This window comes from Pan paniscus, chromosome 6, assembly GCF_029289425.2.
Source record: "Pan paniscus chromosome 6, NHGRI_mPanPan1-v2.0_pri, whole genome shotgun sequence".
In the NCBI taxonomy this organism is placed as follows: Eukaryota; Metazoa; Chordata; class Mammalia; order Primates; family Hominidae; genus Pan; species Pan paniscus.
This window is the reverse complement of record NC_073255.2, coordinates 59,583,296-59,609,619: the sequence shown is the minus strand read 5'-3', so window position 1 is coordinate 59,609,619 and position 26,324 is coordinate 59,583,296. Positions and strand designations below refer to the sequence as shown.

General features: G+C 40.8%; 1 protein-coding gene and 1 long non-coding RNA gene across 5 annotated transcripts in view; one reads left to right on the top strand and one right to left on the bottom strand.

The window, feature by feature from the left end:
* Positions 1–17,343, bottom strand: part of LOC117980961 (uncharacterized) — a 45,765-nt gene extending 28,422 nt beyond the window's left edge. Inside the window, exon 1 of the long non-coding RNA XR_004672476.2 lies at positions 17,148–17,343. This is a non-coding gene — a long non-coding RNA (uncharacterized LOC117980961). The remainder of the gene's footprint in view (positions 1–17,147) is intronic.
* SEC61G (SEC61 translocon subunit gamma) lies at positions 13,157–24,477 on the top strand. 4 transcript variants are annotated; one of them, XM_034964125.3, is made up of 4 exons: positions 13,157–16,881; positions 19,078–19,177; positions 20,832–20,934; positions 24,311–24,477. In XM_034964125.3, the coding sequence occupies exons 2-4, from the start codon at positions 19,084–19,086 to the stop codon at positions 24,318–24,320; spliced, it is 207 nt and encodes a 68-aa protein (XP_034820016.1). In that variant the 5' UTR covers positions 13,157–16,881; positions 19,078–19,083; the 3' UTR covers positions 24,321–24,477. The 4 variants fall into 4 exon arrangements, with proteins under 4 accessions (XP_034820016.1, XP_008967085.1, XP_003815865.1 ...); XM_008968837.5 differs by lacking the exon at positions 13,157–16,881 and adding an exon at positions 17,379–17,514; XM_003815817.5 differs by lacking the exon at positions 13,157–16,881 and adding an exon at positions 17,383–17,510.
* Positions 24,478–26,324: the final 1,847 nt, after the last annotated feature.

Sequence of the window (26,324 nt, the reverse complement as noted above, 5' to 3'; positions counted from 1 at the left end):
CAAAAAGGGAGACAGACAAGATAACCAAAGCTTGTGAGAAGCAAACTCACTGTGTTTACAGGTAAGATCAGGAACTGAGGCCTAGCTGACTTGGAGGGTTGCCACTAGAACTGATCTCAGAAACGGAGTTTATCGGGGGACCTGCCCTGATAATCACGTAGGTTCTTTTCTATTTTTCCTAAGCGTCGGCCGGCTTGAGAAATAAAGGGACAGAGTACAAAAGAGAGAAATTTTAAAGCTGGGCGTCCTGGGGAGACATCACACGTTGGTAGGATCCATGATGCCCCACAAGCCACAAAAACCAGCAAGTTTTTATTAGGGATTTTCAAAAGGGAAGGGAGTGTGTGAATAGGTGTGGGTGACAGACATCACGTACTTAACAGGGTAATAGAATATCACAGGGCAAGTGGAGGCAGGGCGAGATCACAGGACCACAGCACCCAGGCGAAATTAAAATTGCTAATGAAGTTTCGGGCACCATTGTCATTGATAACATCTTATCAGGAGACAGGGTTTTGAGATCAACCGGTCTGACCAAAATTTATTAGGTGGGAATTTCCTCTTCCTAATAAGCCTGGGAGCACCATGGGAGACTGGAGTATATTTCATCTCTGCAGCCTCGACCATAAGAGACAGGTGCACCTGGGGGGGGCTGTTTATAAGCCTATACCTCCAGGCGTGCATTCTCTTTCTCAGGGACGTTCCATGCTGAGAAAAAGAATTCAGAGATATTTCTCCCATTTGCTTTTGGAAGAAGAGAAATATGGTTCTGTTCTGCCCAGCTCACTGGCGGTCAGAGTTTATCTCTCTTATTCCCTGAACAATTGCTGTTATCCTGCTCTTTTTTCAAGGTGCTCAGATTTCATATTGCTCAAACACACATGCTGTACAATTTGTGCAGTTAACGCAATTATCACATGGTCCTGAAGCGAAATACATCCTCCTTGGCTGACAGGATTAAGAGATTAAAGTAAAGACAGGCATAGGCAAGCACAAGGGTATTGACTGGGGAAGTGATAAGTGTCCATGAAATCTTCACAATCCACGTTCTTCTGCCATGGCTTCAGCCGGTCCCTCCGTTTGGGGTCCCTGACTTCCTGCAACAGGAGTTAGTCACAAGATTCCAGAGAAACCACAAACGAGAGGTGGGAAGCAAATTAATGACAGAGTGAAGCCCTCTGTGTCAGGCGCTTTGCACACATTATCCCTGGTAGTCCTCAAAAGCAGCCCTAGGAGAGAGGTCTGGTTTCATCTTTTCTCTGGAAAACAAACTAAAGCTCAGGGAGCTTTGGTAACAAGCTCAAGACATTAGGAGTAGTGGTTGGGAGCAGAACCAGGCTGTAAGCCCAGGGTTGCCCTCTTCCAGCTTCCGCTTATCTCCCCACAGTGCGGGGAACCTGGGTGGGGCAGCAGGGCCATCAGGGCTGCATGGTTGGGCCTTAGCGAGGGAAGCTTGTCAGGTCCATGCATGGCCCAGCTAGGAAGTTAGCCTTTACTCATGGTCTGAGGTTCCCTGTCTCCTGGCTCTTCTGTTTGTCAGTCCCCCATCCCTGCCCCACACCGCCCCCCAGCCAGTGACTGCGGTTGTCCTAAACTTTGTCCTCTGGTTCTTCAAGGCAGTGGGATGTTCTCCATGTGAGCTTTCACCATCCACGTGGCACAGACCAGGGGCTGCCCCAAGAGTACAAGTTGTGGAAATGGGAGGTTCACCGGCGCCTCCTCCTCCTGCAGGACCCCGCCCTCGGCCGGCCCCTGCCTGCCCTCTCTCCAGTCTGCACTTAGCTGCTCTGTACATGGAGGCTAGAGTCCACAGTTATCTGTAGAGTTCTAGAGTTCGTCTGATGGACACAACTTTGTAATTACCAAGAAATAATTTTTTTTTTTTTTTTTAAAGACAGTCTTGCTCTGTCGCCCAGGCTGGAGTGCAGTGGCATGATCTCGGCTCACTGCAGCCTCCACCTCCCGGGTTCCAGCGATTCTCTTGCCTCAGCTTCCTGGGTAGCTGGGATTACAGGCACACGCCACCACACCCGGCTAATTTTTGTATTTTTATTAGAGAAGGGGTTTCACCACGTTGGCAAGGCTGGTCTTGAACTCCTCACCTCAAGTGATCTGCTCGCCTGGGCCTCCCAAAGTGCTGGGATTACAGGCGTGAGCCACTGTGCCTGGCCCAAGAAATACTGTCTTACACAAAACATTCTGAATCAAACGGATGGTTTCCAGAATGGATTCATTTTCTTTTCCCCTCTGCTAATAACCTGGTCCTAGGCTCCCTTAGAAGACGCAGTTGCTGCAGGGTTTCCCGCCTCCGAGCAGGTGAGGGCATTCACGCTTCTGCACTGCCCTCCAGTGGCTGACTGCCTGAAATGCGAATCAGATTCTCTGGGAAGCAAAGCGCTCTTCCCAGAGGTAAGGCGACTTCTCAGGGGCTTCCATTATGGAGTAACAAACTGCAGTAGACATGAGTCTCCCTAATAACGAAATAGATTACTGGACTGCAAACTATTTACATTTTTCACTTTTATTTGCAATAACAACAGAAAAACAAAAGCTCTTGAGATGTTTAAAGGATCCGTGACGTAGTTATTGAGTGTAGACAGTAATTAAGTATATTAGAGAAGACTCCCATAAGCACCTGGAGAAGAAAGTACTGAGGACAATCGTGTCAATGACGTGAAGAACTGCCAGGTGAAATGAGACTTTATTGAGAAAGACGCCATACACTTTTGCTTTCTCTGAGTAACACCGCCATCTTGTGTCTTTTCTCCATACTTCCGATAAAACTAGGCAAACCTTTTGCTACTTTGAGCACTTCTAAATGTTTTCTAATAGAAAACATTTTTGGAGCTTTGGGATTCCAAAGCATTTGGGAGCTTTGGAATGTTCTTTCAAAGCTCAAACAGGAGAAAATACACATAAACTCTTCTTAAAAAACTGCACGGAGGTGTAGTTTATATTCAATAAACTGCACCTTTATATCAGTTCAAGGGGTTTTGGCGAATGTATACACCCAGTCAACCTCAACACAGCATGTAGATTTCCATCACCTCCCAAAGTACCCTTGTACCTATTTACAGGCAAGCTCACCCCAGCTCTTGTCCAGGCAACCACTGATCTGCTTTATGTCAGCAAAGATCCGTTCTGACTTTTAAGAATTTCATCTAAAAGGAATTATATAGCATGTACTCTTTTGTGTCTATGTAAATACTTGCTTTTTCCATTTAACATAACACTTTTGAGATCTATTCATTTTGTTAAATCTAACAGTATCTTATTCATTTTTCCTTCTCAGTACTATTCTCTCGTATGAATATACCCCAATTTATTGACCCAGTCTCCTGTTGATGGGCACCTGGGTTGCTTCCAGTTTTTGACTATTAAGATTGCTATGAGCAAATGTGTGTAACAAATGTGTACAAATGTTCTCATTTCTCTTGGTAAATACCTAGAAGCAAATTACTGGTAGAGTAAGTAGATATTTAACTATAAAAAAACAGCCAAAGTATTTCCTAGAATAGTTATACCATTTTCTTTTTTCTTTTTTTTTTTTTTTGAGACGGAGTCTTGCTCTGTTGCCCAGGCTGGAGTGCAGTGGCACGATCTCACCTCACTGCAACCTCCACCTCCCAGGTTCAAGCAATTCTCCTGCCTCAGCCTTCCGAGTAGCTGGGATTGCAGGTGACTGCCACCACACCTGGCTAATTTTTGTATTTTTGGTAGAGACAGGGTTTCATCATGTTGGCCAGGCTCGTCTTGAACTCCCGACCTCAAGTGATCCACCTGCCTCGGCCTCCCAAAGTGCTGGGATTACAGGTGTGAGCCACCGCGCCTGGCCAGTTACACCATTTTCTATTCCCACGGCAATCAGTGAGAGCTCTGGCTGAGCCATGTCCTTGTCAATATCTGGTATGATCATCCTTTTGAACATTGATTCTAATGGGTGTGTGGAGGTGACTCATGATGAGTTTAATTTGCATTTTCCTGCTAACTAATAATGCTGAGCATCTTTGCATGTGGCTATTGGCTATTTGTATATATTCTTTGGTTAAAGTCTGTTTAATTCATTTGCTTCTCTCACTTTATAAAATTGGGTTATTTATCTTCTAATTATTGAATCATAAGATTTCTTTATATATGATGCTCTATAAAAGTATCTTGTCACATATATATAGTAATTTTTTTTCCTAGTTTGTGACTTGCCTTTTTATATTATTAATAGTATCCTTTGGGGAGCAAACATTTTAAATTTTGATAGTCTAATTTATCATTTTTTAAAGTTACAGATTTGTGGGCCGGGCGCAGTGGCTCACGCCTATAATCCCAGCACTTTGGGAGGCTGAAGCGGGCGGATCATGAGGTCAGGAGATTGAGACCATCCTGGCTAGCACGGTGAAACCCTGTCTCTACTAAAAAAAATACAAAAAGTTAGCCGTGCGTGGTAGCGGGCGCCTGTAGTCCCAGCTCCTTGGGAGGCTGAGGCAGGAGAATGGCGTGAACCCGAGAGGTGGAGCTTGCAGTGAGCCGAGATTGCGCCACTGCACTTCAGCCTGGGTGACTGAGTGAGACTCCGTCTCAAAAAAAAAAAAAAAAAAAATTATAGATTTATTACCTCAAAAATGTTTGCCTACATTGAGATCACAAAAATTTTCTCCTACATTTTTCCTAGAAGTTTTATAGTTTTACTTTTTGCATTTTCATCCATGATCTTTTTCATGTTAACTTTTGTGTATCATATGTTGGAAATACTAAAGTTTTTTTTTTTCCATACAGATATATAATTGTACCAGCATCAGCTCTGTTCCTGTTCTTAGCTCCTGTTCTTAGAGAAAATAAGTTCAGTCTTTTGCCATTAGGTATGATGTTAGCTGCACATTTTTAAAAGTGCCCTCTATAAGCTTGAGAGTTTCTTTTTATTCCTGCTTTGATGAAAGTTTTTGTAATAAATGTGGCTAAATTTTGTCAAGTGCACTTTTTCTTCTAGCCCTTAGGGAAAAAAAAACATTTTCCCCTCCTATTAATATGAGGAGTTGCCTTGGTTTTTCAAATATTAAGACAACCTGGCACTTCTAAGAAATGTTCCACCTGATTGTAATATATTGTCCTTTTTATACATAGATGGATTCTATTTGTTAATATCTTGTTAAAGATTTTTGCATCTAGATTCATGAAGAATATTGGTGTAAAGTTTTCTCTATTTGTCTGGTTTTGGTATCAGCATGATGCTGGCTTCAAAAATTGAGTTGGAAAGGGTTCTTTTTATATTCTGAGAGAGGTTATGTTTTATTACAATTATTATTGCTTTTTTTAAATGTTTGATAAAATTCACCAGTGAAGACATTTGGGCCTGGGAGTTTTGCTGTAAGAAGGAAATTATGAATTCAATTTCTTTAATACATATAGAGCTATTCAGATTTTCTAGCAACAATTTTTGTTGTACAATTTTTTCATTGATTCTAAGGTATCAAATTTAATGGCATAAATTTGTTTGTACTGTTATTACCCATTTAATGTTTGTAGGACTGGTAGCACTGTCTTTTCTTTCATCCCTAATATTGGAAATTTCTATTTTTTTCTTTTTTTCTGATCAGTTTAGCAATAGATTTATCGAGATTGATTTTTTGAAGAATCCTTTTAGTTGTATTGATTTATCTCTGTTGTCTGTTTCTAGGGGTAGCGAATTTTTCTGTAAATAACTAATACATATTTTAGGTTTGCTGGCCATATGATTTGTAAGGCAGCACTACACAACAATAAGTAAATGAATGAGTGGGACTATTTTCAAATGCAAATATTCACAAAAACAGTGTGAAGCCATATTTTTGCCTGAAAAGTTGTGATTTGCTGACCCTTGTTTTATTAAAAGTCTATCTTTACTTTTTGCTTCTTTCTACTTACTTTGGTGTTAATATTCTCATTTTTTCTAGCTTTCTGATGAAGAAAGTATAATTCCTTGGTTTTGAAGAACATTCCCAATGGATATGGAATTTGAGGTTCATACTCCCTCCTCTCACTCCCCACCCCAACTAGTGGTTTAAAGAGGTGATTCTGCCCTTAATTGCTTCCTATGATATATCTGCTCTTGGCTTTATCTTTAGTCCTCTGTATATGTGTACTTTTTAAAATTTGGCTTTTTAAGATTATCTTTTTCTACTATGTCTTTTATTTAGGTTTTCTGAGCTTATTGGATACGTCAGTTTATAATTAGTCAAATTTGGAAAATTTTGTATTCATTGATGTCACATTGGCACCTTGAAATCAGCCAGAGTGGGAATATTTACATCATGAAAATTGGCCAATGCTATAGATTGAGGCTTTTTTCTCCATAAAGGTATTTGTTAAAATTTGCCAATATATTTCTGCCCACAGTTCACTAATGTTGGGCTCATTTTCAATCTCCTTTTCTCTCTGTGCTTCTACTATCATAGTTTCTATGGCTGTGTTCAAATTTACTGATCTTTTCTTCTGAAGTTCTCATTGGACGTTACACCTATAGTGGAAATTTTTCATTCTAGATATGTTTTTCAGCTCTAGAAGTTCTGTTTGGTTCTTGTTAAAACATTTTCTATTGATTTTTTCATTATGTTTAATTTTCTTTAAATCCTTGGGCTTATTTTTACAAATGATTTTTAAAGTCACTCACTTAAGTCCTTCCTCTCTGCTATCTCTGCATCTGCCTCTGTTGACTGACTTTTCTCCTGGTTACAAGTCTACATTTTTCTGCTTTCTTGCATGTTTTGTAATTTTGAGTGGATGTCAAACATAATTTTTAATTTCAAGTGTGTAGCTTTAATTTTTTCCTTCCTTTTTTTGTATAAATCTTTACACTATGGCAAATTTAGCCCTGTTACTAAGATGCCACCCTCCTGAGGTTTCCACTAAATGTCCCATACAGTCAAGGAGGACTCTCCACCTGGCTGGTTAGAACTCGTAGTCTCCCAGCCCTTGTGTCCTCTGCGAATTGTTCATCTTACAGCTCCTGGTCATTGTTAGCCCAGCCTCATGGTGTTGCATCTTACATAGGCACTATTGGTTTTCCTCAATAGACGCAATGGGAGGTTTTTGCAGACTTCTAGAGCTCTTTTTCCATTTAGCACCCTCCTCTATGCTAGTATGCCCTAGAAATTCCACCCATCTATCTTCCTGGTCACTAATAATTACCATTCTCTGCATATAATCTTTTCCCCTTACCTTGTGGCTTTGGTTTGAAAACTGCCTTTCAAGCAGAATTCTGAGGGGGTAGACTCACTTTACTTTTTTACCCTCCCCTTATGAATCATAGTCTTGTACTTCCTGTTTCCCAGTGTCTGAAAGAGTTGTTTCACATATTTTGTCCAGTTTTCTCATTTTTGGTATTGGGAGTGCAGGTCTTGCTCCAGTTTCTCCGCCATGGCTAGAACCTGAAGTCCTTGTACACTCCAGACCCAACCAATTATCTTCTCTTCCTTCATCGAGGATCTCCCAACCCCTTGGACAGAGCTGTTTTCTGTTTGTTTTTGTTTTTTAACAGAGAGACAGGGCCTTGCTCTGTCACTCAGGCTAGAATCATAGTTCACTATAGCCTTCAACTCCTGGGCCCGAGAGATCCTCCCACTTCAACCTCCTCAGTAGCTAGGACACAGGAGCATGTCACCATGCCCTGCTAGGTTTTATTTTTATTTGTAGAGACAGGGTCTCACTATGTTGCCCAGGCTGGTCTCAAACTCCTGGCCTCAATTGATCCTCCTGCCTCGGCCTCCCACAGCACTGAGATAACAGGGATAACTGAGCCACTGTGCCTGGCCTCAACAGAGCTGTTGACAGCACTATCAGTCTTAGGTGGGAAGCTTTATGAACAATAAAAAGGGAGGAGATATGAAAATCCACTTAATTAATCCCAGTTATAACTGACGAAACTGGGCATTGTAGCTGGGTGGTCTTTTGTACAGTGAATAAATTATGTCCTTCGTTGATACTCAATTCTTAGACTGAACTGAACTAACCTGAGGACTAGGTATTAATTTCCCATTTCTAAAAACAGATAGAAAGTAACCATCCAGGGGCCAGTAAGGGATGGCAGAAAAGCATACAGATAAAATGAGGGAAAAAATGTCTGTCCTGGGAGTTAGGAAACTTGGTTCAAAAGCATCTATATGTATTTTCCTCACTTGCTTCCATTTCTGTCTGTAACAGTAGGCAATTGAACTCTTTACAATAAACCTGCTGGCTCCTTCATTTTTCTACTGTTTTGGTTTCTCTCCCGGCTAGCATTACCCCGTGTTTAGTGGGGTCATCTCGGTAGGCTGGAACAGCTATCCCCTTAAAGGTTAGATCACTCCCACTGCACCAACGAGCACAGGGTAGGTCTCAGAGCAATTCAGGGGAAGTGAATGGCATAGAAAAACAGGACATATCTAATAGCTTCTTGAAATAGTAGAGACATCTCTGTGTTTTCCAGTTAAAAAGGACTCCTGAGTTAAAAGGATCACAAGATGGCAGGGCATGATATTTTAATTCCCCATCTTCTTATTTTTTTTGTTTGTTTTTGTTTGAGATGGAGTCTCGCTCTGTCGCCCAGGCTGGAGTGCAGTGGCGCCATCTCAGCTCACTGCAAACTCCGCCTCCCGGGTTCACACCATTCTCCTGCCTCAGCCTCCTGAGTAGCTGGGACTACAGGCACCCGCCACCATGCCCAGCTAATTTTTTGTATTTTTTAGTAGAGACGGGGTTTCACCGTGTTAGCCAGCCCCATCTTCTTATTAAAACAGCAATGGCTGTGAGGTAAAACAGGCACCCAGAATTCACCTCCTCCAACATCTGATGTAATCAACAATAATTATTGACAGCAGCAAAAAGAGCAAGAGCAAGAACCCAATACGGAAACGTGTACAACTTCATGCTGCCATAATGAAATAAGAAAACAGAAAAAGAACACTCTGCCATGACTTGGCATAGCTCCCTATCATGGACCCTAAGCCCCCAAAACAGAGTGAAAAAAATGTTGAGAATTTCCACAAATCGTTCCTGCTTTGGAGAAATGTTGTCTGAGGGGGTTGAGCTGGAAGCTCAGGCAAAGTCAAAACACAATCCAAGAGCAGAGACCTCTCCAGCAAGATGCAGAGCACGGGCCAGAGGGACGCTAGCTGGGGCCCTGGAGGAAGAGCCTGAGACCCGGGGTTGTCCCCACTGTCACTGTGCCCTGGATAGGGCCCTGGGTCACACTTCTGAGGAGAAAACAGAATCCATATCCTTTGCAAAGGAGCGGCTGGAACGAGGCCTAGCCATCTGTCTACATTGAAGTGAACACAAGCAAAGCACAGCTTACAGGCGAGAGTTCTACCGGGCACAGGGGACTCCGGAAATGTACCAAGGGCACTGAGAGAAGCCTGGCCACACAGCAGAGAGCAAGGCGGAAGGCAGAGCCGCTTGCTCTGAATGTGCAAGAAAAGCCATGACAAGATTATATTCTCTTCAGTTTTGAGTTTTAAACTTTTATAACATACATTTTTTTAAAGGATCTACTAAATTTAAATTATACAAATATGCCACTGAAAGATAAATACATCGAGAGGTGGCGGTCGCATGCAGAAGCCAGATGAGGAGGCTGGTGAGGAGGCAGTTCGGAGACAGGAGGCCTCCATGGCCACTCTCTGCAACCAGAAAGGTCTCAGGGCATGAGTCCTGCAAAACGCTTCTCAATCAGTGAACTAACCTAAAAATAGAATGAAACAGGATGGAAGACGGTCCCACTAAAGAAAAAATTGAGAACCAAAATGACATCACAAAATAAATTTAAAATAGCAAGAAACACAGTAGTTAAAAATGGAGTTAATAAAGTGCAAAAATAAAAATAAAAAAACTTGAGCTGACCAAGGTGAGTACAGAGGTGTAATTAAGGTAAGACAATTAAGAAAATATAAAAAGAACAAAGAAAAGCTAACAAAAGGGTAGTTGCCTTAAACAGATACTCCAACAGATCAAACAGAAAACATATTATAAGAACACAACATTTCCCTGAAGTAAGAATCGAGCAGTCTTGGGAAAAAATGATATAGAATGTCACTTTTCATTGAGATCCTGTTTGTCACTGAATCTCAGTTGCAGAGAAAGAATCCTTTAATCACATCAAGGGGACAAGGATGGGACAATCTGAGGTAGCATCAGATTTCCCTTCTGAAACACTGAGTGCTAAGATGTAATGGAGTATTTATCTTTCAACTAGATTATAAAGAAAAGAAAGTGATGCCCAAATTTATATGCACCCACATCACTAAAGTATACAGACAGGCATATTCAGGTACACATAAACTCAGGAAAAACCGTGTCCTTAAGCTCCTTAAAGAAAACCACTTGACAATAAAATTTAACTGATTAAGAAATAAGTATTAAAATGAAGTTTCAAAACTATGATCCCTTTCCCTCACATGAGTACTCACAAAGCTCTCTTCCTAAAAGATTAGTTCTACCTTGCAGCAATAGGACAGGACACGTCCTGATTTTTATATTCCTATGAGATTACTCTGTGTGCGTCCAAAAATTATACTCGCTTGAACTGTTAATATCTCTCTTAGGAAACAGGAGGGGAAAAAAGGCAATGAAAGCGTGCCTTCTATGTGGGTTTGTGAGGGCTGCCATAACAAAATACCACAGACTGGGAAGCCTGAACAACAGCGATTTATCCTCTCACAGTTCTGGAGGCGGGAGATCTGAGATCAAGATGCCAGCAAGGTTGGTTTCTTCTGAAGCCTCTTTTTTTAATTTGTGCATCTTCTCCTGGTGTCTTCACATCACCTTCTTTCTGTACATCTGTGTCCATAAGAACACCTGTCATATTGGATTATAGCCTACACCTCTGGCCTCAGTTTAACTTTTTTTTTTTTTTTGAGATGGAGTCTCTCTCTGTTGCCTAGGCTGGAGTGCAGTGGCCTTATCTCAGCTCACTGCAACCTCCACCTCCTGGGTTCAAGCAATTCTCCTGCCTCAGCCTCCTGAGTACCTGGGATTACAGGCAGTGCAACCCCATGCTCATCTTATTTTTGTATTTTTAGCATAGATGGGGTTTCCCCATGTTGGCCAGGCTGGTCTTGAACTCCTGACCTCAGGTGATCCAACTGCCTTAGCCTCCCAAAGTGCTGATTACAGGTGTGAGCCACCATACCCAGCCTCTCATTTTAATTTAATAACCTCTTTAAAGACCTTATCTCCAGTGGCCAAACCCTGTCTCTACAAAAAAAAAAAAAGAAAAAACATTAGCTGGGCGTGGTGGCACATGCATGTGGTCCCAGCTACTGGGGAGGCTGAGGTGGGAGGATCGCTTGAGCCCAGGAGGTTGAGGCTGCAGTGATCTGTGTTAGCACTACTGCACTCCAGCCTGCGTGACAGGGTGAGACCCTGTCTCAAAAACAAACAAACAAACAAACAAACAAAAACAGAAAAGACCTTATCTCCAAATACAGTCAAATTCTGAGGTCATAAGAGTTAGGCCATCAACATGTGAATTTTGGGGGTGGCACAGTTCAGTCCGTAACATCCTCCGTATCTCAAATAATGTAAAAAAGTGACTTCATGCTGTCATAAGTCGTAATTCATCATACAGCTCCAGGGGATGTAGTGAAGAAGCCAGAACCCCTTACCTTGTTTAAATAAGTCAACGTGTTATAACAAGGTTTGTGGTCAAACTGGACTCTGTCAATGGCTTTGTCTTGGGAAAGGCACTGGGCTTCTCAGCATCTTGACAAAAGGATTGACTGGGGACGGCTGCGGTGGCCCACGCCTGTAATCCCGGCACTTTGGGAGGCCAAGGCGGGTGGATCACCTGAGTTCAGGAGTTTGAGACTAGCCTGACCAACATCAAGAAACCCCGTCTCTACTAAAAATACAAAAATTAGCCGGGCGTGGTGGCGCATGCCTGTAATCCCAGCTACTTGGGAGGCTGAGGCAGAAGAATCGGTTGAAACCGGGAGGCAGAGGTTGCGGTGAGCCGAGATTGTGCCATTGCACTCCAGCCTGGGCAACAAGGCTCAAAAAAAAAAGAAAAAAAAAAAAAAAGATTGGTAGTGGAGGGAAAGAGCGCAGGAGCCTGATGGTGCTTCAGCCAGAGCATAAAGGAAGCAGTGAGATGACTCTAGTTTCTCTCCCTCTCCTAGGATCTTATATTTTATTTCTAATTTTTACTAATAGACTTTATTTTAAGGGTAGTTTTAGCTTTTCAGAAACATTGAGTAGAAAATAAAGAGGTACCACAACCTTTTACACATCCTCCCTGCACAGTTTTCTCTATTATTAATACAGTACTAGCGAACATTTGTTACAACTGATGAACCAATATTGATACACTATTATTAACTACAGTCCATGGTTTACACTAGGGTTCACTCTGTATAGTTCTTCAGGCTTTGACAAATGCATAATGGCATGCATCCACCACTGTAACATCACGCAGACTGGTTTCACCTGCACTAAAAATTCCGTGGACTCCACCTATTCTTCCCTCTCTCTCACCCTCCCTCAGCCCCATCAAGACCTGGCAGTCACCGATCTTTTTACTGTCTCTATAGTTTTGGCTTTTCCAGAATGTCCTAGTTGGAATCACACAGTGTGTATTTTTTCAACTGGTTCTTTTACATAGCAGTATGAATCTGAGGTTCCTGCCTGTCTTTTCATGGCTTGAGAGCTCACTTCCTTTTAGCATATTCCATTGTTTGGGTTTATCACAGTTTGTTTATTCATTCATCTGCTGAAGGACATCTTGGTTGCCTCCAAGTCTTGGCAATTGTGAATAAAGCCGTGATAAACGTGTGTGTAAGTTTTTGTGCGAGCATAACTCTTCCTGTTATTTAAATACCGAGGAGTGCAATTGTTGGATAGTATGGACTACGTTTAGCTTTGTAAGAAACTGCCAATGTGCCTTCCACAGTGGCTGTACCACTGGCATTCCTACCAGCAACGGAGACTTCCTGTTGCTCCACATCCTTACCAGCACTTGATGTAGTATTTTGCACTTTAGACATTCAAATAGGTTTGCAGTAGTATCTCATTGTTGTTTTAGTTTGCAATCTCCCGGTGACAGGTAATGGTGAGTACCTTTTCATATGATTATTTGCCATCTGTGTATCTTCTTTTATGCAATGTCTGTTCAGATCTTTTGCTTATTTATTTTTTATTTCTTTTTTTTTGAGACGGAGTCTCGCTCTGTTGCCCAGGCTGGAGTGCAGTGGCAAACGATCTCGGCTCACTGCAAGCGCCGCCTCCCGGGTTCACACCATTCTCCTGCCTCAGCCTCCCGAGTAGCTGGGACTACAGGCACCTGCCACCATGCCCGGCTAATTTTTTGTATTTTTAGTAGAGACGAGGTTTCACCGTGTTAGCCAGGATGGTCTCCATCTCCTGACCTTGTGATCTGCCCTGCCTCAGCCTCCCAAAGTGCTGGGATTACAGGCATGAGCCACCGCCCCCGGCCTTTTTGCTTATTTTTTAATTGGGTTGTTTTCTCCTGAAATATACTAAGAACCTTAACATGCAGTAGCAGCACTGCACCCTGGAGAGCCTGAAACCCTGCACGACTGTGTGGAAAGAACACGACCCTGTGCCAGATCCGCGGAGACTTACTATGTGGAAAGAACACAGCCCTGCATCAGATCTGCGGAGACTGGCCTGGGCAGAAATCAGCACGTGGCCAGCCCAGAGGGTGGCTATGTGTGTCAGAGCAGTTAGACTTCTCTAATACAGGCCAATGCAGGAAAAGAAGTCCATTAGGCAGATTCAGAAAGGTTTTTGTTTTTGTTTTAAGAAAATGATCATGAAGTAAAGGGAACAGTGAGTTTCAGGAGGAAGTAGTCAATTGAAACTGTTTACTGTAATTGATAATATAGAGTCACTGGCAACTAATTCTGTGATCTCTAAATCTTTCGAGTCAACTTCACCACCCTCTTCTGGTTACTGCATTTTTAACTAAATAAGATGGAATAACTTTTTTTATAGTACTTAAAACCTTGTTTTTTCAAAAAGGGTTTGAGGAGGGGAGAAAACTTTATTTGATCTCATCACATTTAACTCTTAAAATATTCCTGTCTAAAAGACTCTTTATGTTTGAATCTAGGTCCAGTCTTTGATTTTTCCTGGGGAACTGTTGACACTTTCATAATTTCAACCACTGTGTCAGCTTCATTTTTAAAAAGATACAGCTCTTTCCACTTTGTCATCATACCTAAATGAAGTAATACAAAACAAAAAGACAGCTGCTATGGAGTCCTTGGTTCTCCATAGATCTTCTTAAACTTTTTCTTGCTTCAGGCAGAGATTCAAGAATATAAATGGAATATTAATTCAGCTTATCTCAAATGATATTATTAATATTTCATGTATTTTTAAATTGAGGGGCAATTTAAAATTTCTGCTATATACATTCAATTTACACTCAGTACAATTTATGTCAAAATTTTTAAAACTTGATTTGGTGATCTATATATTGACTTTTTTCCATCTTATAAACATTTTTAAACATACAGAAAAATGGAAAGAATTATTCAATGAACATCTTACACCACAACTAAGTCTACATTTAACATTTTGTTGTATTTGCATTATCACCAGTCTATTCCTCTAACCATGAACCTGCCCTTTTTAAAATCAAAATAAGTTGTAGATACCTGTACATTTCCCTCCTAAATGCATCGACAATTGTATAATTAACTAGAGCTCAATACTTGTTGAGTTTTTTTTTTTTTTTTTTGAGGAAAAAGGCACAGACCTGCTGCTATGGATGGAATGTTTGTGTGCCTCCAAATTCATATGGGGAAGCCCAAATGTGATGGCATTTGGACGAGGGGCTTCTGGGAGGTAATTAGGTCAGGAGGCTGAAGCCCCATGTTGGGATTAGTGTTCTTACGACCAGGAGGAGAGCTGGTCCTTTCTTTCTCTCTTCCTCCATCTCCCGCAATGTGAGAATGCAATGAGAAAGTAGCTATCTATAAACCAGTAAAAGCCTTCACAAGAACCTGACCATTATCTCTGACTTCCAGTCTCCAGAACTGTGAGAAATAAATGTTTGTTGTGTAAGCCACCACTCTATGATACTCTGTTATAGCTGCTCACGTTGACTAAGACCCCTGTGAAACCCCAAGACCTGTTAAATTACAGAGCATTACTTTCACTCCCCAGTTCCCTCACCTGCCTTCTCAATCTGTAGCCCCAGGCAAACACTGTTCTGATTTTTTCCACCATTCAGTATTTTTGCTTTGTCTAAAATTTCTTGCAAATGGAACTGCACACTGTGCCTTCTTTAGCGTAGGCTTGTTTCACTCACCATGTTTGTCATTCATCAATGTTGTGGCAGAGAGTTTTCTTTCCTTAGCTATGGAGTACTATTCTGTTGTGGGACTATACCTGTATGTTTATTCATTCTATTGATGGTACCCTGTTGCTTTTAGTTCTGTTATCAATAAAGTTACTACGAACATTCCTGTACAAGTCTTTCTGTGAATTTAGTTTCATATATCTTCAATAAGTACCTGGAATTGGAATTGTGGAGCCATAGGTGGTGTATATATGCTTCATATTATGATAAACTACTAAACTGTTCCCAAAAGGGTTATGCCATTTTACACTCCTAGTAACCAGGAATTAGAGTTCTAGAGTTCTGATTGTTACGTATTTTTGCACAGATTTGCTGTTATCGGCCTGTTTTTTTTTTTTTACAGACGGAGTCTTGCTCTGTTGCCCAGGCTGGAGTGCAGTCAGTCGTGTGACCTCAGCTCACTGCAACCTCCACCTCCCGGGTTCAAGCGATTCTCTTGCCTCAGCCTCCTCAGTAGCTAGGGTTACAGGCATGCGACACCATTCCAGACTAATTTTTGTATTTTAGTGGAGACGGGGTTTCTCCACGTTGGTCTGGCTGGTCTCAAACTCCCGAAATCAGGTGAGTAGACAATTATAACAATACACTGTAATGAAAGTTATTTGAATGTGGCCTCTCTCAGATTACCTTCTGGTACACATCCCTTTTTGAACCAGATTTTCTTGGATAAGGGGAACCACTGTATGTGTTACTTGATTTTCTGTGTTTTGCTGAAAATACTGTCAACTCAGACATTTGGTGGTTGGGGTGAACTTGCCAACATGTGATTTTATGTTTTTTTGGAATGAATTTTTTTTTGAAAATTATTTATTGAGCATTTACTGTGTTTAGCACTTTACTAGATGCTATATTATACCCACTTGGAGCTTATGGTCTAGTAAGGGGATTTACAGTGTAGGGAGACAGACCGAGGAATAAATAAATACATGTTAATACAAATGCTATGCAGCAAATGAAGAAGGTATTGTGAAAAAGGAAAAAAGAGCATGAGATAGACAGGATTGCCTTAGATGGTCACTATAGGCCTCTAAGGAGATCACACATGGGCTGAAGTCCCAGGGATGAAGAACTAGTCAAACGCATCTCAGTCTGTTCAGAATTTAAAAGTGACTCTTAAAGCTAAGGCAAGGTATGTGTAGTGTGTATGGACCACCTACAGTCAGATATACGGAGGTGTGTGACCCCTAACCCTGACCCACTGAATCAATATCTGGAGGTTCTGGGGTTACAAATTTCATTTACTAAAAAACTTAACAGGAGATTTCAGTTACTGAAGAAGTTTAAGAAGCACTGAGAGTTGTAACACGTCTTAATGTTCCATCAGCTCTTCCTGAGTTATATTGTTCCTCAGATCCCGTTATGCTCCATCGCTAAAAGGAAACATGGCCGGGCGCGGTGGCTCACGTCTGTAATCCCAGCACTTTGGGAGGCCGAGGCGGGTGGATCGTGAGGTCAGGAGTTCAAGACCAGCCTGGCCAATATGGTGAAACCCCGTCTCTACTGACGGTTTCAGCCATCCGGCGGGGGGTTCCTGGAATGCATCCTTGTGGGTAAGTGGGGAGCTGTGTGTACATTATGACCACTCCCGTAACCAAACCTAGCGTTTGACAAAGGCCTCAATTACAGCGGCATTCATTACCGTGAATGACAGCCAAAGTCATAGTTTGGGGTGGGGATACTATTTTGAATTAGGCCATAACATTATATTGCTCATAAGCTTCATTTCGACCAACATTATATACATACAAAAAGTATGTACCGTAAGGACACACATCAAGCTGGACCGCAGGAAAAAAAACCACAACTTAGGATTTACCTAGTCAGCCGCTACTAGAGAGCAAGCACCGCGCAAGGCCGCTGGGGCTCGTGCTGTGGACGCGAGTGGGTTGAGGTCGGGCTGGTGGGGTATACCGGGACCCAGCCGGGAAAAAAGGGATGACGCCAGACTCACACTCCTAAGGAAGGCCAACGCCCCACTAGCGAGCCCCGCAATGCATCTCTTCCAGGAAGCGTGGCCGGGCGCACGTCGCGCTGCGCTTGCGCACTGAGATTTCGCGTAAGGAACCAATAGGACGGAGGAGTGGGCGGGCTGTTGGCAGAAACCCGGATTCCGGTTCCGGTGGGCCTCCATCAGCAAGCTCCAGTGCTACGTGTCTCTGGCATTTTAGGTGTCGGTTGGGTAGGTGAGTTTCTTCCCACCGGTGGGTACGGGCGAACGGGGCGGCCACACCTTTGCGACTCTTGGGGGCAGAGGGCGTGGGCGAGCCGGCGTGTCTCCCCGGGCGGCCGTCGCGGGGCGGGCGGTAAGTGGTCCCCTGGCTCAGGGCCGGGGTCTGGCCGCCGACATCCCACCAACTCGGCCTCTGGCGGAAGGCAAACCCAGGGCCGCGGACTCCCGGCGAGCTGGGTGGCCGGCCCGCGGGGCTCCAGGGCTTAGCGTCCTGCCCCGGCGTCTTCTGTGCTGCAGCCAAAGATGATGTCCTGCTGCCCGATCCCTTCGGGGTTGGCTCTGTGTGCTGGTGTGGAGTCCTGTCTGGGAAGAGCTGTACTCAGCTCTGGTCCTGCCGCCGCTTCCGTGGTTTAAAGTGAGAGCATTGGTCTAGAGTCTAGTTCGAGAGATCATAGTTGGTTTTTGGATCTCTACCCCTGATATTGAGTGCGGTATTGTGTGTAGCGTGCGTTTTTCTGGATAAAGAATTCTTAGCTTCCTTCGTGACAACTATGATTACAAAAAGTTTAAGCCCTTTGGATTTCAAGAGCAAAGTTAAGTGAAATACTGAGAAAACAGACATTACTGTGTTTTTGCCCTCAGAACGTTGCAGAATTCCTGGTGTTTCATTGACATTATTTCATTTCGTTGTCCACACCCTACACTAAGTAAGGCAACTGGGGCTTACAGAGGTTTACATTCCATAGCCAGTGATTTGAACTACCACCTGGCCACTGTTCTGAGTACTGGAAATGGAGGAAAATACAAATAACACCCTGGCCGCTTTACTTACTATAGCAGTGGCTCTCAAAGCTAAGATCGGATAACATTTCTATTGGGTAATAGATTCCTCAAAAGAACCTGTATGGTAAAATATATAGCCCTGTTTCCTTAAAAGATGTGTTCAAATCGAAAAGTTTGAAATTTAGCTAGTAGCTTCTCAGAATCTGCGTCTTCCTTTAGCCATTCTTTATACTTTAGAAAAGTATGTTGTATTGGCACGTTTTAGAAAAATCAAGGTTGAAATTCACGTTTGCCTCCATTCTAGGCTCTTGCAGCACCGTAGTTGGCATTCACTGTACAAGACACTGGCTTCTGCGTAGTTTAAAATAAAATATGGCAAGTAATTGTTGGATCTCAACACTGATGGTTCCTTAGGAGCGGTGAGGGGACTGTAGAATGAGAAATGGATGGGACTGCAGAGTGAGAAAAGGAATGGATGTGTTACCAATTGCGTAACCTTTTTTAACCTTTTAATAGAGAGAGGCTTTTTATATTGCGTGTGCTGTTCTTTGTCAGTGAAGATATCATGAGTAAGATCTGTGCTTTTCTTATTGCCTTTGATAATTAACTGAAATGTCCAAAAATAATATCAATTTAGGCTTTGGAGTTTGTTTTTTGTTTTATTTTAGGAGGTGGAATTGACCCATGTTAGACGTGAATTCAGTGGCTGGTCTCATTTACATCTTTATATAAATGAGCAAGTGCTTATTGTATGAGAACCAATACCAGTGAGTATCTTTTTTGTTTTAAACAGGCAGTCATGGATCAGGTAATGCAGTTTGTTGAGCCAAGTCGGCAGTTTGTAAAGGACTCCATTCGGCTGGTTAAAAGATGCACTAAACCTGATAGAAAAGGTAATTGCTTGACTATGAGAGAAAAAATTAAATCTTTGCATTTTCTAAGCCTTTTGTTTGATTAACATCTTGATTAATAGCCCTTGCATTACTTTCATCAACATTTTTATTGATTGATCCTGCGCGACGGCTTTTTAACGTTGTCACTTCTTCCTAAATTTTTTACTCGTCTAAATTTTTATGTATTTTCAAATGGTGTAAGATTATTTATTACAGCCTTATGTTCCATGTAACATTTTAGTTAGTAACATTTTATGACTTTTAGTATCTTACATATTTTATTTTCTCTTTGGAAAAGCTTTGAAGTCTCCCTACTCAGCTCCCACCCCAACGAACAAAACCTTAACATGAAACCAACAATATAGTTTTTGCCAAACTAGAAAGTTAATTTTGTTATTTATCATGATTCATGTGTTAAATTTGTCTACTTTTATTCATTCATTGAGTTAGGAGCTGGTAATATAATAGAGAATATAACATGTATATAATATAGTATATAGTATATAATATAGTATATAGTATATAATGTATATAGTATATATAATGTAGTATATAGTGTATATATAGTATATAATATATATAATATTGTATATAGTATATAGTATATAATATAGTATATAACATGTATATAATATAGTAAAGAGAATAGTCCTTGCTGTCATGGAGCTTAGACTCTTACCAAGGAAGACTGTCATAAACAAATTATTGCAGTTATATTTTTTAATTACTGCTGTGGTAAGTATTATGGAAGATAACTAGAAGGAAGTTTGACAGCACATAATAGGAGGACTAACCAAGTCAGGAGATCAGGGAAAGCTTCTCTTAGGAAGTAACATAAAATGACAATATTACCAGTGTAATGTTTTATAAAATTGTGCTCAACTCAGACAGAGTCTCACTCTGTTGCCCAGGCTGAAGTGCAGTGACGCGATCTCGGCTCACTGCAACCTCCGCCTCCTGGGTTCAAGCAATTCTGCCTCAGCCTCCTGAGTAGCTGGGATTGCAGGCATGCGCCACCACGCCCGGCTAATTTTTGTATTTTTAGTGGAGCCAGGGTTTCACCATGTTGGCCAGGCTGGTCTTAAACTCCTGACCTCGGGTGATCTGCCCACTTCGGCCTCCCAAAGTGCTGAGATTACAGGCACAAGCCACTGGGCCCAGCCCAATTTGATTTTTCAAGTCTTATTTTTGGCTTCATCATAATAGCAAAGGCACCGGACCCATCGTTTATAATGTACCCAAAAAAAGGTATGTTTCTGCCCGTATAATCGATATGTTATGATAAAAATTACAGTTACATTTTAAAACTTAAGAAAAATAATGTATATTTCTTTCATCCATGACCTTTTTTTGTTTTTGGTATTTTCTGGTCATTTGCTAAGAAGAAAAAATATTTTTAGTACTTGCTGATGAACTCACTAGGACAGATATGCATGATTATTTGTTTCCTTAAATATCAACAAAACATGGAAATTTTAAAACCTGTCAAACAACTTGTTTACTGTTAATAGTCTCACCTTTTTATTTTTAAATTATATATCTATTAACAGGAGAAATGTATACTAGTTAAGTTCATTTATGTTGCTGATAGTTTTTTCCCCATACTTTCAGTGACAGTGCAAAAAATATGTGAATTTCCTGTTTTTAAATGCAGAATTCCAGAAGATTGCCATGGCAACAGCAATAGGATTTGCTATAATGGGATTCATTGGCTTCTTTGTGAAATTGATCCATATTCCTATTAATAACATCATTGTGTAAGTAAACTTTATGAAATAGACTAGGATTGAATGAAACTCGAAACCATTTGAGATGACAGGCTGTTATTTCGTTAATATAGAGATGCATCTCTTGACTTTTTAGTGCTGTTGGAGTCTACTGATATTTACGAGTACCTGATAATTGAGGGCTTTTAGATCTTACATGATCTTTCCAGAAATTCTGTGTGCTAGGCACTATTTTCTTTAATAAATAAAATTTTACAGAGTCAAGAAAGTATTAAAGACACTCATATGTCACAAAGCCAGCATTGAAACCTAAGTCCTCTTTGTGCTGTTACCTTGTTAATTTCTAATGTGCAGAGCAAATGCTTCCCATCCAAAAATCACTGCTGTGATAGAATTCTAACTCTGGACCAGATTGCCTAGATCCAAAACCTTTTTCTTGTTATGCAGTAGCTGTCCTAGCTTCAGGCAATTTGCCTAACCTCTCTGTGCCCAGTTTATTCAGTGGGGATAATAGTTCTTACTTGGATTATGACTTTAAGTCATGTAAGGCCCCAGAAACAATTTGGGTAAGAATACAAGTGAAAGTTGTTACTGTAATGAGCCATTGATACTGATAGGAGAATATCATAACTTTTAAGTATGTTAGGAGGCAAAAAAGGCTGAGAAACACTGGGATCACTTTATTCGTTTCCAAATAATTTTGCTTTTTAAATTCATTACAAGTCATTGGGACACCTTGTGGCATTGAGCAATTAGAGCAATTAGGTAATTCAGTTTAGGGTAAGGACTTAGTATAAGTTTCAGTACTTAACTTACATTGTGATTTTGTATGCATTTAATCTCAGCCTCATCCACTGTTTGGAGGTAATAAAATCTATTATTACCTGATAATAATATCAGGTATATCAGTGCTTGTATCCATTAAAAGCACTGAATAAGTGTTAGTTGAATTAAGTGAACAACTTCAGGTTCTTTGCCTTTTCTGATGGTGATGGTGGCAATAATAATTAACATTCATTGAGAACTTCCATATGGTATTGAAATCTATCTAATATCAATCAGTAACATCAATTGATTTTATGGGGTGGTGAAGTTTGAAGCAATGATTTAAAAAATTTCTAAACTATAAATCTCCTAAATACTAGGTATTTTATCCCAGGTACTGGTACAGGTTGCCTTTTAAATGACAAGTAACAATGTATATTGTCAGAGGGATTTCTTAAGTAGGTTACCATAGTTATTAAGGCAGAAGTGCCACAAAGTGATATTCAGGATCATAAATAGTTAGAAATAGATGGGCCCAAGTCACTGATAACTCATTTGTCAGTTCAGAAATCCCTTGTATTTTACCAGTGAGAAATGCCAACTGTAGAACTGTGGAATCACGGGGAGAATACTGAAGTAGAATGAGGAAATCAGTAAAAAGAAGTGGCAGAGTCTCCGTCAAGTCCCTTCTTTTTCATATTCGGTGCCTCTGCTCTTTCTGCTTCCCATTCTGTCATGAGACAGATTTATTGATAGGAAGTGTTTCTTTAAAATGATAACAAAATTAGTTTCCTGTGATAATCACCCTTCATTGTTCTTAGTTGTACCTTTCAGAAGAACACGTAAGCCCACCTTTTCCAATTTTTTGGTATACAAGCACCTTTCAAATTTTTTCCCTGGCCTTCACTTAACCTATATTTTTGTCCCTTTTGCCGGACATCATTGTCTGCCTTGGGTCATACTCAGGTCCGTCTTTTCATATTAGATTATGAGTTGTGAGGCAGGCCTGCCTTGTTATTTATATTGTATGTCTCTCCTATAGAGTCTGGTCCAGAGCCCCCTTGTATCCGTTAAAAGCACTGAATAAGTGTTTGTTGAATTAAGTGAACAACTTCAGGTTCTTGTCTTTTCTAATGGTGATGGTGGCAATAATAATAGTTAACATTCATTGAGAACTTTCCATGACTGTGTGTCAACTCATTTAATCTTCATGAGGAAACAGGCATGGGGAGGCTAAGTAATCTACTCAGATTGCATGGCTAGTGATAGAGCAACACAGGAAATCTTTCAGAAGCTAGTTACTTAGAAAACTTTTCTTCTAGTTAAAAAAAAATGGTTTCAATGTTTAAGAAGTTAAAAAAATCTATCTTTAGATATTTTTTACCTTAACATGAAGGCCAATTAAAACATTTTGTGAGAGACACTACAGAAAACTTACTCTTTTCTCATGTTATGCCAGGACAGCTGTAAAACTGAAAGGAATCTTGCTTTCCCTGCTTGAAAGAGGATAATCATTGTTTAAATCATTTTGAGATGGTAGCAAGGGAAATAACTCATTGGGTTGAATTATCAGTTTTTTCTTATGATTTTTTTCTTCTTTTTTTTATAAGTATAGCAATCAAAATTAATATTCACAGTATTAGAATTTAAAATAGGCACTTGCTGGCCTTTTAGTTATAGCAATACTATTTAATAGCATAAGCATTTAAAATGCTAAACATTAAAGTATATGCTCAGGGGTATTTTATATAATAATTTTCTCTTTTTTTTGAGATGGAGTCTTGCTCTGTTTCCCAGGCTGGAGTGCAGTGGCGCAATCTTAGCTTATTGCAGCCTCCGCCTCCCAGGTTCAAGTGATTCTCCTGCCTCAGCCTCCTGAGTAGCTGGGACTACAGTTGCACCCCACCATGCCTGGCTAATTTTTTTGTATTTTTAGTAGAGACAGGGTTTCACCATGTTGGCCAGGGTGGTCTCGAACTCCTGACCTCAGGTGATCTGCCTCCCTCAGCCTCCCAGAGTGCTGAGATTACAGGTGAGAGCCACCGTGCCTGGCCTATTTTATATAATTTTCTAATGGTAATGGAATTATTTTGCTTTAACATTACTAAAATGTATATCTGACTATGCAGTTTTAATGTTTATGCTTTTAAAACTCAGAAGTTCTTCTGTAGAAAAGGTGATTTTTGTTTTCATCATGACTAACCCAGATTTTGCAATGATTATGGTAAGATGCAGTGCTTGAGTACCTTGTGCTCATCTGCAGTCTATTTTTTGCTGGTGTGTTCTACTGGTGTGTCAACGTTATCAACTTGAAAAGCTTCTCAACTAACCATCCTGTCATGTAGTTGATATTTTTTGTTGTGTTCAGAAAGGTGTTATGCTAGACTGTTCCAAAATGGCATTTCCTGAATGGGCATTGTGAGTTTACACATAGACCTCTTCCAGTAGCCACATCATCTTTTCAGGTTCAGGATTTTAAAGTTCATTGTGCCATTCTTTTATGCCATCTTTAGATAAAGTTAGGTGGGATTCAAATAATTGGTCTTGAGCCACTAAAGTTATAGCATATTGCATTTCAAATAATAATAATTATTAAAATCTTATCTATGCTCAGAAGTAATAATTTTTCTTTCTTTTACAGTGGTGGCTGAATACATTTTCAAAGAGAGTTTTTCATCTTAGAGATTGGTGAACAAGTGTGAGGGTGTGAGAAACTCACAGAATACAAATTTGCCTGTATGTTTTGTGGGTTTTTTTTTTCCTTTCAAGATGTTTTCTATTTCTAAATTAAAGTAATTTCAAAGTAAATGAATATCTCTTTTTTCTGTCATAGATACTTATCACATTTCAACGATAAAAAATAGTAGTTTCTTTCTCTGAATAATTTGGTTTATAAGAGAAATGAAAGGGTTTGGTGAAATATTACACTTTCTGAGAGCTCTTCTGTTTTAGCCCCTTTATGCTAGTATTACAAAATACCTGAGACTGGGTAATTTATAAATAATAGAAATTTATTCTCACAGTTCTGGAGACTGGGAAGTCCAAGATCGAGGTACCAGCAGGTTTGGTGTCCGGTGAGGGCCTGGCCTCTGCTTACAAGCTTGTGGCTTAAATGTTGTGTCCTCACATGGCAAAAGGGATAGACAGGCAAAAGTGATAGACAGGCAAAGGGCCTTCATCCCATTCATGAGAGAAGAGCCCTTGTGACCTCCTCACCTCTTAAAGGCCCTACCTCTTAATACTATTACATTGGAGATTAAATTTCTTTATATGTATGTATGTATGTGTGTCTTGCTCTGTCGCCCAGGTCATAGCTCACTGTGACCTCAAACTCCTGAGCTCAAGCCATCCTCCTGCTTCAGCCTCCCGAGTAGCTGGGACTACAGGCGCATGCCACCATGTCTGTCTAATTTTTTGTAGAGATAGGGTATCACTGTGTTGCCCAGGCTGGTCTTGAACTCCTGGCCTCAAGCAGTCCTCCCACCTCGGCTCCCAAAGCACTGTGATTACCCGGCTAAGCCACTGTGCTTGTCTGGAGATTGAATTTCAACATGAATTTTTGAGGGACATAAACATTCAAGTTACAGCATCTGCTATCAGATAAATGTTTATCTATGGTCCAAGACGAAACAGGAAGTAAAAGATGGTGATTCCCTATTAGAATTTGAGGGCAGGGTACGAGTTTTTCTGTAAGCACTTAATTTTTTTTTTTTTCTTTTGAGATAGAGTTTCGTTCTTGTTGCCCAGGCTGGAGTGCAATGCCACGATCTCAGCTCACTGCAACCTCTGCCTCCCGGGTTCAAGCAATTCTCCTGCCTCAGCCTCCCGAGTAGCTGAAATTACAAGCATGTGCCACCACGTCCTGCTAATTTGGTATTTTTAGTAGAGACGGGGTTTTTCCATGTTTGTCAGGCTAGTCTCAAACTCCTGACCTCAGGAATTTTAAATAGATAGTCAAAATTATTATAGTTTAGAAGCTACTTGAAATAGTTTCCTAGAGTTATGGTTAAAACTTAGAAGTAAGAGGTCCTCTTATAGATGTACTAAAGCAGTCACTCTATCTTGAACACTGGAGTTCTGAATTTTATTAAGAATTCACTGATAAGAGTCTGAAATGAAAAGGGGACTTATCCTCTTTCCCCTTTAAAAAAAAAAGTGAAGCCAGGTGCAATGGCTCACATCTGTAATCTTAGCACTTTGGGAGGCCTACACAGGAGAATTGCTTGAGACCAGGAGTTCAAGACCAGCTTGGGCAACATAGCAAGACCTCAACGCTACAAAAAATTTTTAATAGCCTGGTGTGGTGGCATGCACCTGTAGACCCAGCTGTTTGGGAGGCTGAGGTGGGAGGATCTGTTGTGCCCAGGAGTTTGAGGCTGCAGTGAGCCATGATTGCACCACTGCACTCAGCCTGGGTGACAGAGTGAGATCTTGTCTCTAAAAATAGAATACAAGCAGTAATTTAAATTTGAGTGTATTCCCCCTTTTTTAAAAAAGCAATTGCATTGCTTCAATTTGTTCATTCAGTGTTTAGTTATTGAGCTTTATTTCCCTACTTCTAATATTTTTTAGAAATTTGTTAGCAAAACACATGTTTACATGTTCTTTCATCCTCAGTAGGGTAGGGAAGTGTCTAATTAGTGTGGCTGCGCAGT

Coding starts and splice junctions, on each gene's coding strand:
- SEC61G (XM_034964125.3), top strand. CDS start 19,084: ATGGATCAGGTAATGCAGTTTGTTGAGCCAAGTCGGCAGTTTGTAAAG. Junction 19,178..20,831: donor CACTAAACCTGATAGAAAAG/GTAATTGCTTGA, acceptor TTTTAAATGCAG/AATTCCAGAAGATTGCCATG.